The sequence below is a fragment of the Acomys russatus genome, chromosome 14 (assembly GCF_903995435.1).
Source record: "Acomys russatus chromosome 14, mAcoRus1.1, whole genome shotgun sequence".
In the NCBI taxonomy this organism is placed as follows: Eukaryota; Metazoa; Chordata; class Mammalia; order Rodentia; family Muridae; genus Acomys; species Acomys russatus.
In genome coordinates, this window is record NC_067150.1 from 14,867,763 (window position 1) to 14,881,866 (window position 14,104).

Here is a 14,104-nt window from a genome sequence, read left to right on the forward strand (position 1 = left end):
GTAATCTAGCTACCCAAATCGCCTGAGGATGTCCATCTTGCTTCCCAAGCATTGGGGTTATAGGTGACCTCCATGGCCACCTGGGTTCTTAGGTGGGTCCTGGGGAACCAAACTCTGGTCCTCCTGTTGGCAAGAGCTGTGCCCTCTTACTAGTTCCCATGCTGTTACTCTTTCATGAGAAAACAATTCTGCCTATTGTCTGTCCAGTGCTGGAAATAAAGACTAGCTGTGCACATGCTAGGCAAGGGCTGTTACCACTAAGCTAAACCCCCAGGTCTAAAATTTTATCCAATAAGTGGTGAGCTAATGAGAACAAAGTACAAGGATACACAGACATAATGAAACCAATACTATGCTAACAGAAAATGTCATTTTTGTCTGGCAGTGGTGGCATATACCTTTAATCCCAGCACTTGGAGGGCAGAAGCAAGAGGAAGTCTGTGAGTTCAAGGCCAGCCTAGTCTACAGAGTGAGTTCCAGAACAGCCCGAGCTACATGAAGAAACTAGCCTCAAAAAAACAAAACAAAACAAAAATCCTTTCTTTTAAAGTGAATTTTAAAGCAACTTGGTTTATGTTGTTTTTGTGTTATACTTGTGCCATGTACTGTATACACATGTATGTGCACAAGCTGTGGAACACATGTAGAAATAGAGGTCAGCTTGTAGCAGTCCATTCTCTCCTTCCACTGTGTGGATCAAATTCAGTTCCTGGTGACAAGCACCTTTACCTTCTGAGCCATTTAGACAGCACTGGCTACGTGTTTTGTAGTACTGTGACATTGCAGTAAAAAAAACAAAAAAACAACAACAAAAAAAGAAAAACACTTAAACATATGCAAGGAGCTTTGAGACTGAATGATAGGCAGAGGCTGTTCTGGTGAGGACTCCCTTACAAAGGAGGAACATGTCATTACAACATGAAGAAAAACTAATTAGTGATACATAGTACTCGTGAACCTGGCAGATCTGTATTCTAGCAGTTTGTGTGACAGGAACGTGAGAGTGATAGAATTGGAAATTCATCTGTAATTAAAGTGTTCAAAAGGAGCAACTTGGTTCCTCCTGAGTGTTTTTAGTAAAATATGAAAGAGGAGAACACTGAAGCTACGAAGACATTGACAAACAAAAGAGAAATATACCTTGCAAATAGCCTATCCACATTACAATAGGTGAGAAATCTGTACTAAAGAGACTAAGCAAGCTAGGGATGTAGCTGAGTGGAAGAGTACTTGCCTAGCATCCACAAGACCCTCAGTTCACCACCCTCAGATCATCAATCTCAACCAAACTGAGGGACAGACATTGGACTGTATTAACAAAGATACTGCCACTTCAATCCAAAATGGATCCAAAAGATGGGACAGAACGGACTTTTTTAACTTTATAAAGGATCACAGGGAAAACATCTGTAAGTAGACTAGTTATTTAGAACAGATACAAACGATTTCTTGATAAGCTCATCAGAACATATGGGGCCAGAGTAGTTGCCTGGAGGAGTGTCTTACCACAACCCACCTGTGTCCTATATTATCTTGACTTGCAGTGAATTTTCACATTAACAAGCCACACTGGCAGCCAGTAACCAACAAAAGGATCAATCTGTTTCATTATTTCATAGCATCTAGAAATGTTATGATCACTAAGAGTCAAGCATCAGAATGAAGCCATCTTGTATAGTGCCTTCACTTATGACCCACAGATGCTCAGACTCAGATATCCATGAAAAGGTTCCAGGGATGTAGCTTAGCAACTGAGTGCCTGCCTAGCATGTGTGGTGTTCTAGGCAATCCTCAACACTGCCCAAAAGAAGAAAAGTTTGAGAGGGCAACTAAATATCCTATTTCATAAAATTAAGATGGTGTCTGAGGCCAGTGTGGGCCATTATAACCCACACAAAGCAATTAAGACTACTCTGATGATCTTTGGTGTCACTCAGTATTTAAAGGTGGCAACAGATGGGCTAAATAGTAACACCCACACCCTCACATTGATAGGGCTTCTCCTCAGTGTGAACTCTGCTATGTTTCCTTAGACGTGAGTAAACAGCAAATGCTTTCCCACACTGCTTACATATATAGGGCTTCTCTCCAGTGTGGGTTCGCATGTGAATGTTAAGGGATGTGGAATATATAAATGCTTTCCCACATATATTACACACAAAGGGCTTTTCGCCACTGTGAATTTTAAGATGTTTAGTGCGATGGGAAGAAGTAATGAAGGTTTTCCCACAATGAACACACTCAAAAGGCTTCTCTCCTGTGTGAGTTCTCACATGATGTATCAGGCCAGAAGTCCTGGTAAAGGCCTTCCCACACTCCTTACATGCAAAGGGCTTCTCTCCACTATGAATTCGTACATGTGTGGCAAGGCCTGAGTACTGCGTGAAGGCTTTCCCACATTCCTTACATTCATAAGGTTTGATTCCAGTGTGTGTTCTTATATGCTCAGTAAGCTGAGTAGATCTAGAAAAGGTTTTTCCACATTCCTTACATTCATAAGGCTTTTCCCCAGTGTGAACTCTTATGTGTTCAGTAAGGCCTGACCATCGAAGGAAGGCTTTCCCACATTCCATACATTTGTATGATTTTATTCCAGTGTGAATTCTAACGTGATCATTAAGGTATGACATATTTTTAAAGGCCTTTCCACACTCCTTGCAAACAAAAGGCTTTTCTTCATTATGAGTTTTTACATGTGCAGAAAGCCGAGAAAAATTAGCAAAGGACTTCCCACATATCTTACATACTTTGGATTTTTCTTCAGTATGAATTGATACATATTGAGTTAGGTGTGAGGAAACCGTGAAGGCTTTCCAACATTCCTTGCAGTCACAGAATTTTTCTCCAGTGCACATTCCCATGGGATTATTAAGGCATGCAAAATACTGAAAGTCCTTTCCACACTCCTCAAATTTGTAGGGGTTTCTTGCATTGAGAATTGGAAGATGCATAGCAAGGCTTGTAGGATGAATAAAACCATTCCCAAATTTATTCCAGTCATAGGGTTCACTTCCATTGTGAGGCCTCATGTCTGCCTGAAAGTATGACTGGTTAAAAAAGGCTGTCTCACAGTCTGTGCATTCAAAGGGCTTCTCATTTGTACTAGTGCTTGGGTATATGATGTTCGGCGTCAGGCTGAAGATTTTCCCACACTGGCTAAGCTCAGAAACATTCTGTCCAGTAGAGGTTTCCTTGAGCAAAGAAAGAATGTCTTTCCCATACCAGTTACACTCAGAACTGTATCCTTGACTTGGCATGCTCACCTCTGTGTTAAGGCATAACTGTTCACCCAACACATCTCCGCATAGCTTGGAGTCACACACATCCTCTTCACTGTGGTTTCCTGAAGGTTCATGAAGGGATGAATCACCCACCTGAAGGCAAAACATTATGTTCATTATGAATTTTAAAGTTCCTTTCCATGCAATTATTCCCTGACTTCTCTTTTTTTCTAAACACAATGACAGATCTCTTTCCCAAAATCTTAATAACTAGCTAATTATATGTATTTTTAAAAGGTGTGTAGTTCCATAAAATTGCTTAAAACTTCCATATCTAATTGCATATTTGGAAACACATTTGTGGAAATAATGAGACAAAAAGTCTTTGATATATTTGTGCAATCTCCCAATTCATGATATTCCAAAGAGTTCTGTAGAAGTATCAGTCCCTCTCAGGTGCACACTACCCACCTCAAATTAATCCCCTTTGTATGGTTTACTACAAAGGACCCCTACTCCTTGAGTATGAAATAGGAAGTCCTTTGCTGATCTTACCATTTCTACTGTACTGGAACTTTGCATCCTGAAATAATTCTCAAGCTCTGAATCATCAATTCTAGGTTGTAGTTCCAATTCTGAAGTCAAATAGAAAGAGAAATATAGGAAGTTATACACAAGAAGCTAAAAGGTAAGGATCATTTGTCTTTCTTTTCAAATTAACCACAGTAAGAAAATAAAATAAAAGTGAGGCTGGAAAGTTGGCTCAGCCATTAATGACTAAGACTCAAAACCCAAAAGATAAGAAAATAAAGTGAGACAGACATAATGGTACATAACTGTGATCTTAACACAAAAGGACACTAAGTCTGAGAATCCTTTTTAAGTACGAGAGTACCCTGAGCTATAATAGTAAGACTCTCTCTCAAAAGCAGTAACAGTAAAACAAGGAAAAGAGGCAGGGAATATGGCTAATTTGGTAAACTGCAAGTACTCAAGTTTGAGCCCTGTACCCCACTTTAAAATGTCAGGCATGGTGGCACATGCTCATAATCCTAGCACTGGAGAGGAAGAGACAGGCAGATTCCCTGAGGCTCAATGCTCAAACTGCCTAGCCAATAAACCCTACATCTCAATGAGAAACCTGGTCTCAAAATATACAGTAGAGGCCACCTTGTCACCAAACTTGACAACCTGAGTTTAAGCCTTGGTACTGTCATGGTAAAAAAAAAAAAAAAAAGAAAGAAAGAAAGAAAAGAGGAAAGAAAGAAAGAAAAAGAAAGAAAAGAAAGAAAGAAAGAAAGAAAGAAAGAAAGAAAGAAAGAAAAAGAAAAATGGTTCTGAAATTGTTCTCTAACTTCTACAAGTGTGCTGTGATGTATACACCTACTCTCAACAGTACTCTGCTATGCTTGCAGACAGAAGTCAAGCAGAGTTATCCTCTGAGAGGCTACACACAGCAGCATCTCAAAACAGATGCTGAGACTCACAGCCAAACATTGGAAGAGTCGGGAGAAGACGTGATAGACCTGGAGGTGACAGGAGCTCTACAAAAGATCAACAGAGGCAACCAACAGGCCCAGAAGGGTTTCTGAGACTAAAGCACCAAACCAAGGACCATGCGTGGAATGGAACTAGACCAACCACAAAGATGTAGCTGATGGGTAGCTCAGGACTCATGTGGGTCCCCTAGTAAGGGGAGCAGGACTCTCCTGCCAGCTTTTCAATCACTTCCCCCTGGCAGGACTGCCTTGCCAGGCCACAGGGGAAGAGGACACTCAGTCCTGATGAGACTTGAAGAGCTGGGGTGCGTGGTAAGGGGGGGCTCTCCTCTTCTGAGGAATAGGGGAGGGAGATGTGGGAGAGGGAGAGAGGGTGGGACTGGCAGGAGGGATGAGGCTATGACCAGAATGTAAAGTGAATAAATAAATATTTTTTTAAAAATAGCAATAGGAATGCCCAGTGGGTAGAATGATTGCCTCACAGCACCTCCAAAACAAGAACAACAAAAATGCAGAATCGCCAGGCGGTGGTGGCACACGCCTTTAATCCCAGCACTCGGAAGGTAAAGGCAGCTGGAGCAATGTGAGTTCAAGGCCAGACTGTCCAGGACAGCCAAAAGAGAGAAACTGTCTCAAAAAACAAACAAACAAACAAACAAGCAAAAGCAGAGACAACATTTTATGTAATGTATTACAAACTGATCCTGTGGGAATTACAGCAACAGGAGAGTCAGAAAGGCCTGGAAAAACAGTTAATACTGAAATACTAAACTTAGAAGAGGAAGCACATGGTGTTATAAGACCACAGGTATGCCTGAATAGATAGGAACAATAGATTATGTGAAATGGAAGCTATCTCAAACTGAGAAAAATAGCTTCAATACTGAGCCTGTCAAACAGACTTCTCCATGCACACTCACGTTGAGGAACTGCGCTTTCCACCGTCTCCAACTCCTCTTGTTTTAACCAGGGGGTCAGACTAGGAATGAAGAACTGACATCCTGCATATGCAGAAACATATATGAGTGGAAGACGCTCAAACAAGAGATGACAAACTTTCCTATGCCCAAGGAAATCATAGTTCAAATGAAAGCAAGGTAATTCTTTCAAAATGCAAATGCGGGGAGGGAGGAATGTAACAGCATGCATAAGGCTTTGAGTACAATCTCTAGCACCACAAAGAAAAGACAATGTTTCCATTTCTGTGTCCTAACAGGGACTGGTTTGCTCAACCACCTAACTGCAGGTTGATGTACACTTTTAAGAGGGACTACAGCTCAAGGGTAGAGCATTTTCCTAACATGTAGACCAGGTTCCATCTCCAGCAACACACACACATGCATGTGCACACGCACACACACACACACGCACACGCACACGCACACGCACATATTCTTGACAAAACCTACTATGTTGGGTACAGTAGTGAATGAAACTTGAAATCCCATAACTTGGGAGGATGAGAATAGAGAATTTCAAGTGTGAGCCCAGCCTGGACTACACAAAGAAGATTCTGCTTCCCAAAATAAAGGGTCACAGTGAGGGTAAAGGAGAGAGGGGAGAAGAAGAAAGTAAAGAAAGTAAAGAAGAAAAGGGGAAAAATGAAAGAGGGGTGTGTGTGTGTAGGTAAACTGACATCCTGATGCACACATCTAATCCCAGCACTTGGGAGGCAGAGATAGGCAGATCTCTGAGTTTTAGTTCAAGGCCAGCCTGATCTACACAGGGAGTTTCAAGGACAGACAGAGCTATGTAAATAAAGCCTGTTTTTAAAAAAAATATAGAAATGAAAAGAAACAACAACAAAAAACAGAGTTCTCAAAAAAGAAAAAAATTGCTAAGAAATACCTTTTGTTTCTTTGCTTGTTTTTAATTCAAGGTTTTTCTGTGTGTAGCCTTGACTTTCCTGGAACTCGCTCTGTAGATCAGGCTGGCCTCTGACTCAGGGAGATCTGCCTGCTTCAATCTCGGAAGTGGTAGGATTAAGAGTGCTAGGATGAAAAGTGTGCACCACTACCACCACTCAACGAAACAACTTTTTGTTGTTGTTGTTTGGTTTTTTTGAGACAGGGTCTCTCTGTGTAACCCTAGCTAGCTGTCCTGAACTTTGTAAACCAAGCTGGCCTCAGCGATCCACCTGCCTCTGCCTCCCTGAGTGCTGGGATTACAGGTGTGCGCCACTGCTCCCGGCTGAAAATCTTTTCTAAATGTCCACCATTGGAGAAAATCTAGGAGGAGCTAAAGATGGGAAAATATGACCAAAACGTATTACATGAAAAAAAATTTTTTTTCTTAAATGTTCAGAATCCTTACCACTGATGGACATGTAAATCCAAACAACCATGAGATATCCCACTCAGAATAACAAAGATCAACAAAACAGCCAATAAAAATGTTGAAGGGGATGAGGGGAAAAGGGAACCATTAATCACTGTTGGTAGGATTGCAAATTGGTGCAGCCACTATGGAAATCAGTGCAGAGACCTCTCAAAAGGCTAGAAATAAACCTACCACATGACCCAGCTATACCACTCCATGGCATATACCTAAAGGACTTGAAATCCTATTCCACAAATACTTGCTCAGCCATGTTCACCGATGCTCTATTCACAATAGCTAGAAACTGGAAACAACCTAAATGTCCTTCAATCAACAAGTGAATAATGAAAATATAGTACATATAACTTATGGTGAAGAAAAAAATGAAATCATAAATTTTGCAGGTAAATAGATGGAATTAGAGAGCCGGACGTGGTGGCGCACGCCTTTAATCCCAGCACTCGGGAGGCAGAGGCAGGCGGATCACTGTGAGTTCGAGGCCAGCCTGGTCTGCAAAGTGAGTCCAGGATGGCCAAGGCTACACAGAGAAACCCTGTCTCGGAAAAAACAAAAAAAAAAAAAAAAGATGGAATTAGAAAAAAAATCATAGTGAGTGAGGTATACAAGAGGCAGAAAGATGACTCTCTCACATTCTCCCATTTGGAGCTCCAAGCTCCGAATCTTCAGATGTGAGTATACTACCTGGAGTAACTGCAGAAATGAGGAAACCAGGCAGGACCACTGCCAGAGTTCAGGAGAGGGGGAAGTAATAGGAGAACAGCAGGGTGATCAGAAATGGGAAGTAGGAAAAAGGGGGGGGGGCTTTAGTTAAGAAGAGGGAGGGAGAAAATACAGGAGGGAGGAGGGAAATAAGTATGACTATACTATTAAACTGCCTACCTAAAAATACACACATAAGTCAGTGCATAGATATAGATAAATAGTTTAAATGGAATTTTCCCACCTGGGCTGACAATGCTCCCTCCAAGAGCAACAAGCCATCTAACAAAAACTCAACACCAGGCATGAGAAGCCCTCTTTTGAGTTCTTGAACAGAGCTGTCCAAAAGACTCCAAAAACATTACACACTTTTGCTGCTGCCCTTGGTTACCCCATAGAGGTAGAAGGGTAAGTTCCTACTGTTGAACACACCATGTTTGTCAGACACTGGTCTATAGGTGACCTGAATGGTTCCTCCCCGAGGACTAGATCTCATGGTACCAGAAGGTGCCACACAAGCTTCCAAAACAGGGAAGCAAACAAGAGTCCAGTCCAGCTATGATTATCTCTGAACCATAACAACTAGCATGGCATGATAACCATAAGGGTACAGAAGTGACACACATGCCCTGGAGGTAACCAACAGCTTTCTAAATTGGCCTTAAGACCCAATAAACAAGAGGAAAGCCGTGCCTGGTACTGGAAACCATGGATCTTGGAGAATCTACGGCCCCCACTTTACTAAACCAGCACAATCCAACTACATTCTAAATATTTGTCTTTACACCCACAGATAAGTGTAGTCCTCACCCCTCACCAAAGGAATGTCTCTTTGCAACAAGGAGTCCTGTTACAGAAAACCACAAAGAATCAAAATGCAGAGCTGTGGAGCCCAGTCCCAAGGGACACACGTACAATACAACTCCAGCACCCATAATACACATAAATGGGGTACAGATATAAATGGTTCAGAGAACATTTCAGAAGAGGAGGTGGGAAGACTATAGAAGCCAAAGGATCGGGGAGTTTGCTGTGCGACTGTGTCTCTTAGTAACATCAGAGCTATGCACATAAAGTCTCAGCAACGTGACTGCTTAAATACAGGCTGGCCAAGGAGGACACGGACAGACATGGTAATGTGGGAGGGAGGAAATTCATGAAGTCTCAATCTACACAGAAAACTACAGACTAAGAGATGCTGAAGGGGCAAATAGTCTTCCCCAGGGAAGAGCACACCAACTGGTTACCTAATACCAAATGGCCAGCCCTGAAAACATATACATACAAATAAAACTATGCAGACTGCAGATTGTACTTACACACACACACACACACACACACACACACACACACACAATGAAAAGAGACCATGAATTTCAAAGGGGGGGGGGGGTATATGGGAGGGTTTGGAGGCAAGGGAATGGTGAAATGGTAGAAAATTATATTATAATCTCAAAAAACAAAAAGAAATGTTTTAAGGAGAGAAAGAAAAAGAAGGGGAAAGGAAAAGAACTGCCACCGTAGATGATCATGTATTGTGGTAAGACTTTTCTTTGTTGGAGCTGGGAAGACGGCTTGTTGGTTAGGAGTGTTTGCTGCATAATCACAAGGACCTGAGTTCTGACCTCAGCAAGCCACGTAACGAGCCCAGCAAGGTCTCAAATGTGCCTGTATGAACTACAGTGCTGGGGGGAGGGTGGATAAGATCTAGGTCCTAGTGGCTGGATAACATAACAGCTCTGAGTTCAGGGAGAAAGTCGGCCTCAAAGGAGTAAGGTAATGATAGCCGAAAACACCTAATACCCTCCTCTGGTTTCTGCATGTGCACATATAAACACACGCACACAGACACATGCAAATTAGAAAAGCCATTTTTTGTTTGCTTAATTTCATTATATAGCCGTGGATAGCCTGGCCTAGAATTTTCTATATAGACCAGGCTGGCCTTGAACTCAGAGATCCACCCACCTACCTCTACTTCTGTCTCTCAAGTGCTGGGATTAAAGGTGTGTAGCCCATCCTCACACAAAAGCAGTTTCATTTAAAAAAGAAAATTCATCTGTCATTCCACTATATTCACGATTCACGCAGTCAGTGTCTAACACACTAAGAAGCGTGTCCCGTGCATGTCCCGTACAGGCCGTGAGGAGCGCTGGCAGCCTTACCTACTGCGGCCAAGTTCTCATAGTTCTCCAGCATCACCTCTCTGTACAGGCTTCTCTGAGTCAGGTCCAGTAAAGTCCACTCGTCTGGGGTAAACTCCACAGCTACATCATCGAAGGTCACCGAATCCTAAACCATTACACACATAGTGGTTTGAACCAATTAACAGTCTTGCTAGGACTCAATGACAAATTAGGAAGGTGGGCCTAATACCTATACATAGTTCTCAGAGCTGCTCAATCCAGCTGCAGGGTTCAGTGGCCCGAGGAGCTCTTCTCTCTAAACCCACTCTCGGCTGACCTTCTACTGCCACATGAGTTTAGCAGCACATCATAAGCGTAATTTCTACCAGCACAGCTAGGCTGGATCTTCTGGTCCTACTGTCTCATGGCAGCAAATTCCTAAGCAAACCTTAGATATCTGATAAATACATCTGAGAAAAGGGTGCTCTCACCTTCCTTGCCATCTGTCAGAACACTCAACCAAACAAAAACCATGCAGCTATCAATAAGGCTCAAGATTAGTTAGTGGGGGCCCATTTTGTAATCCCCAACACTGAGGAGGGAGGTTGAAACCAGCCAGGGCTATATAGTGAGTTCAAGTTTAGGCTATACAGTCAGACCCTATCTAAACAAAGTAGGATTAATTAGTGAAGCTGGGGATACAGCTCAGTGGTAAAGCTTGTGCCTAATGTGGATAAAAAAGGCCCTGGTTCAATCCCCAGAGAAGCAAGCACATTAATTAGCAATTACAGAAATGTTAGAGTGATTTGCAAGATAACATGTCACCAATATAAGGCTCTGCTCCCCAGGGAAACTCAAGACACCTCCACCCCTTAGTGAGAAAGCACTTCCTTTAAGAAGCCCTAGAGTCTGACTCTGTCTAGATTCTAGACTCAAGAAGGAAATGTGTCTAGATCACAGATGAAAAAGTTCTATTTGGTAGAATTATATCCTTTGTCTTTACCTGGTAACCATTTGCCTGGCTGTCAGTGACTGCCCCTTCTACCTCTGTGTTTTCTTCGTAGATGTAGATAGGCTCTCTAGAAAGAAGGCCTGATAGGAAAGAAAGATGGCATCAAATCCCAGAGCTGCCTGCAATCCCAGCATTCCCATGTCATCAAGCCATTCCACGCTAGTATGACATCCCTGTCATCTATACACTCATCAAACCACAAAATACATGTTCCTACCAAGAAATGCCACAAGATTTTGCCTCCTCTGGAGCCAGGGGCCAGGCTAGGCCCTGTGCTGCACTCTGGAGAAAGGGAGTGTTCTCACTTTATAGATACAGGGACTTAAGGTGTGGGGGAAAAAAAAACAAAACACGTTGACTCTGAGGCTGGTGAGATGGAGCATCAAGTCAATGTGAGTGCTCAGACCTCAGAATCCCATAATGGAAGGAGAACTGACCCCAAAAATGTCCTGACTTTCGCATTTACCTGCACTCATACAAATATATACAGACAATAACAATTAACAAACAAAGTAAAAAGTAAAAAGAAACACACGACTCTAAATTGCCCTGGTGATACAACTCACGACAATTATACAGCATCTCTTCAGAAAGCACACACGCCGGGCCCTGAGTCACAGGGCCCTATTATAGGGCCCACTTCAGCCCTTTGTAGGTGAACTCCTGAAGCCCTGCCCACTGGAGTTTGCTGTGCAGGAGAGACCTAAAACAATCTGAAAAAGAGCTTCAACGAGGACTTACCATGGGACAAATCAATGGCTGCCATCCCGTGATGCTGATGGTGAAATGTGCCTGAACACTCCCTTCCCTGATGCCAAGATCACTTCGGGACAGCTTATGAATCTAAGTGGACAGAGGCAATCTCCATTCCTCTTAATACAGGGTTATATGGAGTCCTGTTCACATCAATCATTAATCAGCAACATCGAACATCAGTCAGCAAACATCACACAGTAGTGCTCACTCTCTGCAGATAATATATGTGAAACCCACCAGCAAACATCTAACAATAGCCGTACGCATACCAATTAACATTTATAGTTTTATCAGAAGTTGTGCTAGGGTCTTTACATATATAAGCTCACATGTTATCATAACCACTCTACACACTAGATAGCATTACCCACGCTGAAACACCCACACTGAGGCAGCACTAGGAATCAGTCTAGTATTGCCCAGTCTGGAAATGAACTGAGACTTGAGGGAGCTGAGTTTGCCCAGAAAGCTCGACTTTCTATGACTGCTATTGCTCCCTAACATGGCGAGAGGACATGGGCCCACTCTAGCGCTATGCAGGAGTCACTAGTTCCATATGTAAATGACTGTTTCACATGTACGTATTATGACTTAATTTTTAAAAACCAAAATTAAAATATTTTTAAAAATCAACATGACAATTATCTGACACCTTTGAAGTCGGCTTGGCACAGGGCACAATGGTACCCACTTATAATACTAGCACTTAAAGAGCCAAGGCAAGAAGGCTGTAAGTTAGAACCTCAACTACATAGAGACAACCTTTCTTAAGAAACAAACAAACAAAGTTTAAAACAGCTTATCTACTGAATCTACTTTTTTTTTTCTTTTCCTTTTTTTAAGGACAATACCTCACACACTGTGATACAGGGGCTGGCCTTGAACTCACCATGCAGCTGAGGATGACTCTGAACCTCTGATCCTTCCACTTCTATCTCACAGCTACTGGGATTGCAGATGTGCCCCACCAGGCCTGCTTTGTGTGGTGCTGGGGATAGAACTCAGGGCTTTGTGTATGCCAGACAAGCACTCTACCGTGAGGCGACATCCCCAGGCCTGTGTGCATGACTGAACTGCTCCCCAGGGCCACAAGCTAAATACACACTCTACCACTAATCTACAACCCCAGATTCTGAATCTTTTAAAACTACTAATCTCAATTTATTATAAACATAAATCAACTATGTCTGGAAAGAACGTAAGCAGCTGAACTCTTTATTATATACTAAAATGGTACTTTCAACATATGGTTTAAAATAAAAAAACATTACAAATAATCTTACCTCTTCTATTTCATTTACTGTAGGTACTGGAAGTTTATTTCAGGTCTGGCTTATTCTTTAATTCTTTCAGCAAATTATTAGGAAGTCCTATTCCTGTGGTAGGCATGAGCAGAGCAGGGAAGGACACAGAAAATATCCTGTTCTGTAAAGATCTAGAAGTCCTATGGGGAAATATAATCATAACAAAAGAACTGATATATTACTTCATAAATGCTACAGGGAAAATCAAGCAGGTAGGGAGAATCCTGTACACGCACACATAGGAAGCACAAACTACAAACTGAGTTGGGACAAGATGGCAACACAAAAAGAAAACTAGCACTGCCCGTTTCATCTTCTATGAAGAGATTGGAACAAGAATTGACAGTTATTTAAAAAGACAAAAAAGCAAAACAAAAAACAAAAAACAAAACAAAACAAAAAACCTGAGAGCATTGGTTGCTCTTCTTGAGGACCTGGGTTTAATTCCCAGCACCCAAATAACAAACTCACACTATGAAGACACCAGACATAAAAGTGGTACACATACATGCAGACGAAACATTCATTCATATAAAATAAGAATAAATTTAAATTTGTTTAAAGCCTTAAAAAAAAGTCAGGCACAGTGGTGCACGCCTTTGATCCCAGCACTTGAGGAAGGCAGAGGCAGGCAGATCTCTGTGAGTTCAAAGTCAGTCTGGAGTACAAAGCAACTCCAGAACAGCCAAGGCTACACAGAGAAACCCTGTCTCAAAAACCAACCAAACCAAAATCCAATGGGAAGATAGTTCAGTCAGTAAAGTGCTTAACGTGCAAGCACGACGACCTGGGTTCTGTCATCACCACCCACATATAACTTTAGGCATGTAATACCAGGTTTGGGGAGGCAAAGATGGGAAGATCACTGGCCAGTCTCATTAAACTACAAAGTACTGGGTTCAGCAAGAAAGCCTGTCTCAAAAAATAAGGTAGGTGAGGGCTACAGAGATGGCTGAGCAATTAAGAGCAGTTCAGTTCCCAGACGCCACACCACTTGTGATCTCTAGCTCCAGAGAATCTAATGACTCTTTTGGCCTCCAAGTGTACCCACACTCACACGGCACACAAAAAGACAATAAATAACAATAAAAATAAATCTCTAAAAAAATAATAAGGTAAAATAAGAGTGACTGCAGAAGACACCTAA

The 14,104-nt window shown here is 42.1% G+C and overlaps 1 protein-coding gene across 5 annotated transcripts in view; it reads right to left on the reverse strand.

Moving 5' to 3' along the window:
* Window positions 1-837: 837 nt before the first annotated feature.
* The window catches only part of LOC127198141 (zinc finger protein 561-like), a 29,387-nt gene continuing 16,120 nt past the window's right edge, over window positions 838-14,104 (reverse strand). Inside the window, exons 2-8 of one of the 5 annotated variants that reach the window (XM_051155939.1) lie at window positions 12,937-13,097; window positions 11,639-11,793; window positions 10,889-10,977; window positions 9,925-10,051; window positions 5,641-5,721; window positions 3,777-3,856; window positions 838-3,374 (exon numbers count right to left, since the gene is read on the reverse strand). In XM_051155939.1, the coding sequence (XP_051011896.1) occupies window positions 1,962-3,374; window positions 3,777-3,856; window positions 5,641-5,721; window positions 9,925-10,051; window positions 10,889-10,977; window positions 11,639-11,663 (1,815 nt within the window). In that variant the 5' untranslated portion in view covers window positions 11,664-11,793; window positions 12,937-13,097 and the 3' untranslated portion in view covers window positions 838-1,961. Of the gene's footprint in view, window positions 3,375-3,776; window positions 3,857-5,640; window positions 5,722-9,924; window positions 10,052-10,888; window positions 10,978-11,638; window positions 11,818-12,936; window positions 13,098-14,104 lie in introns of those variants that run through there. The other 4 variants (XM_051155942.1, XM_051155941.1, XM_051155940.1 and 1 more) reach the window with 4 other exon arrangements.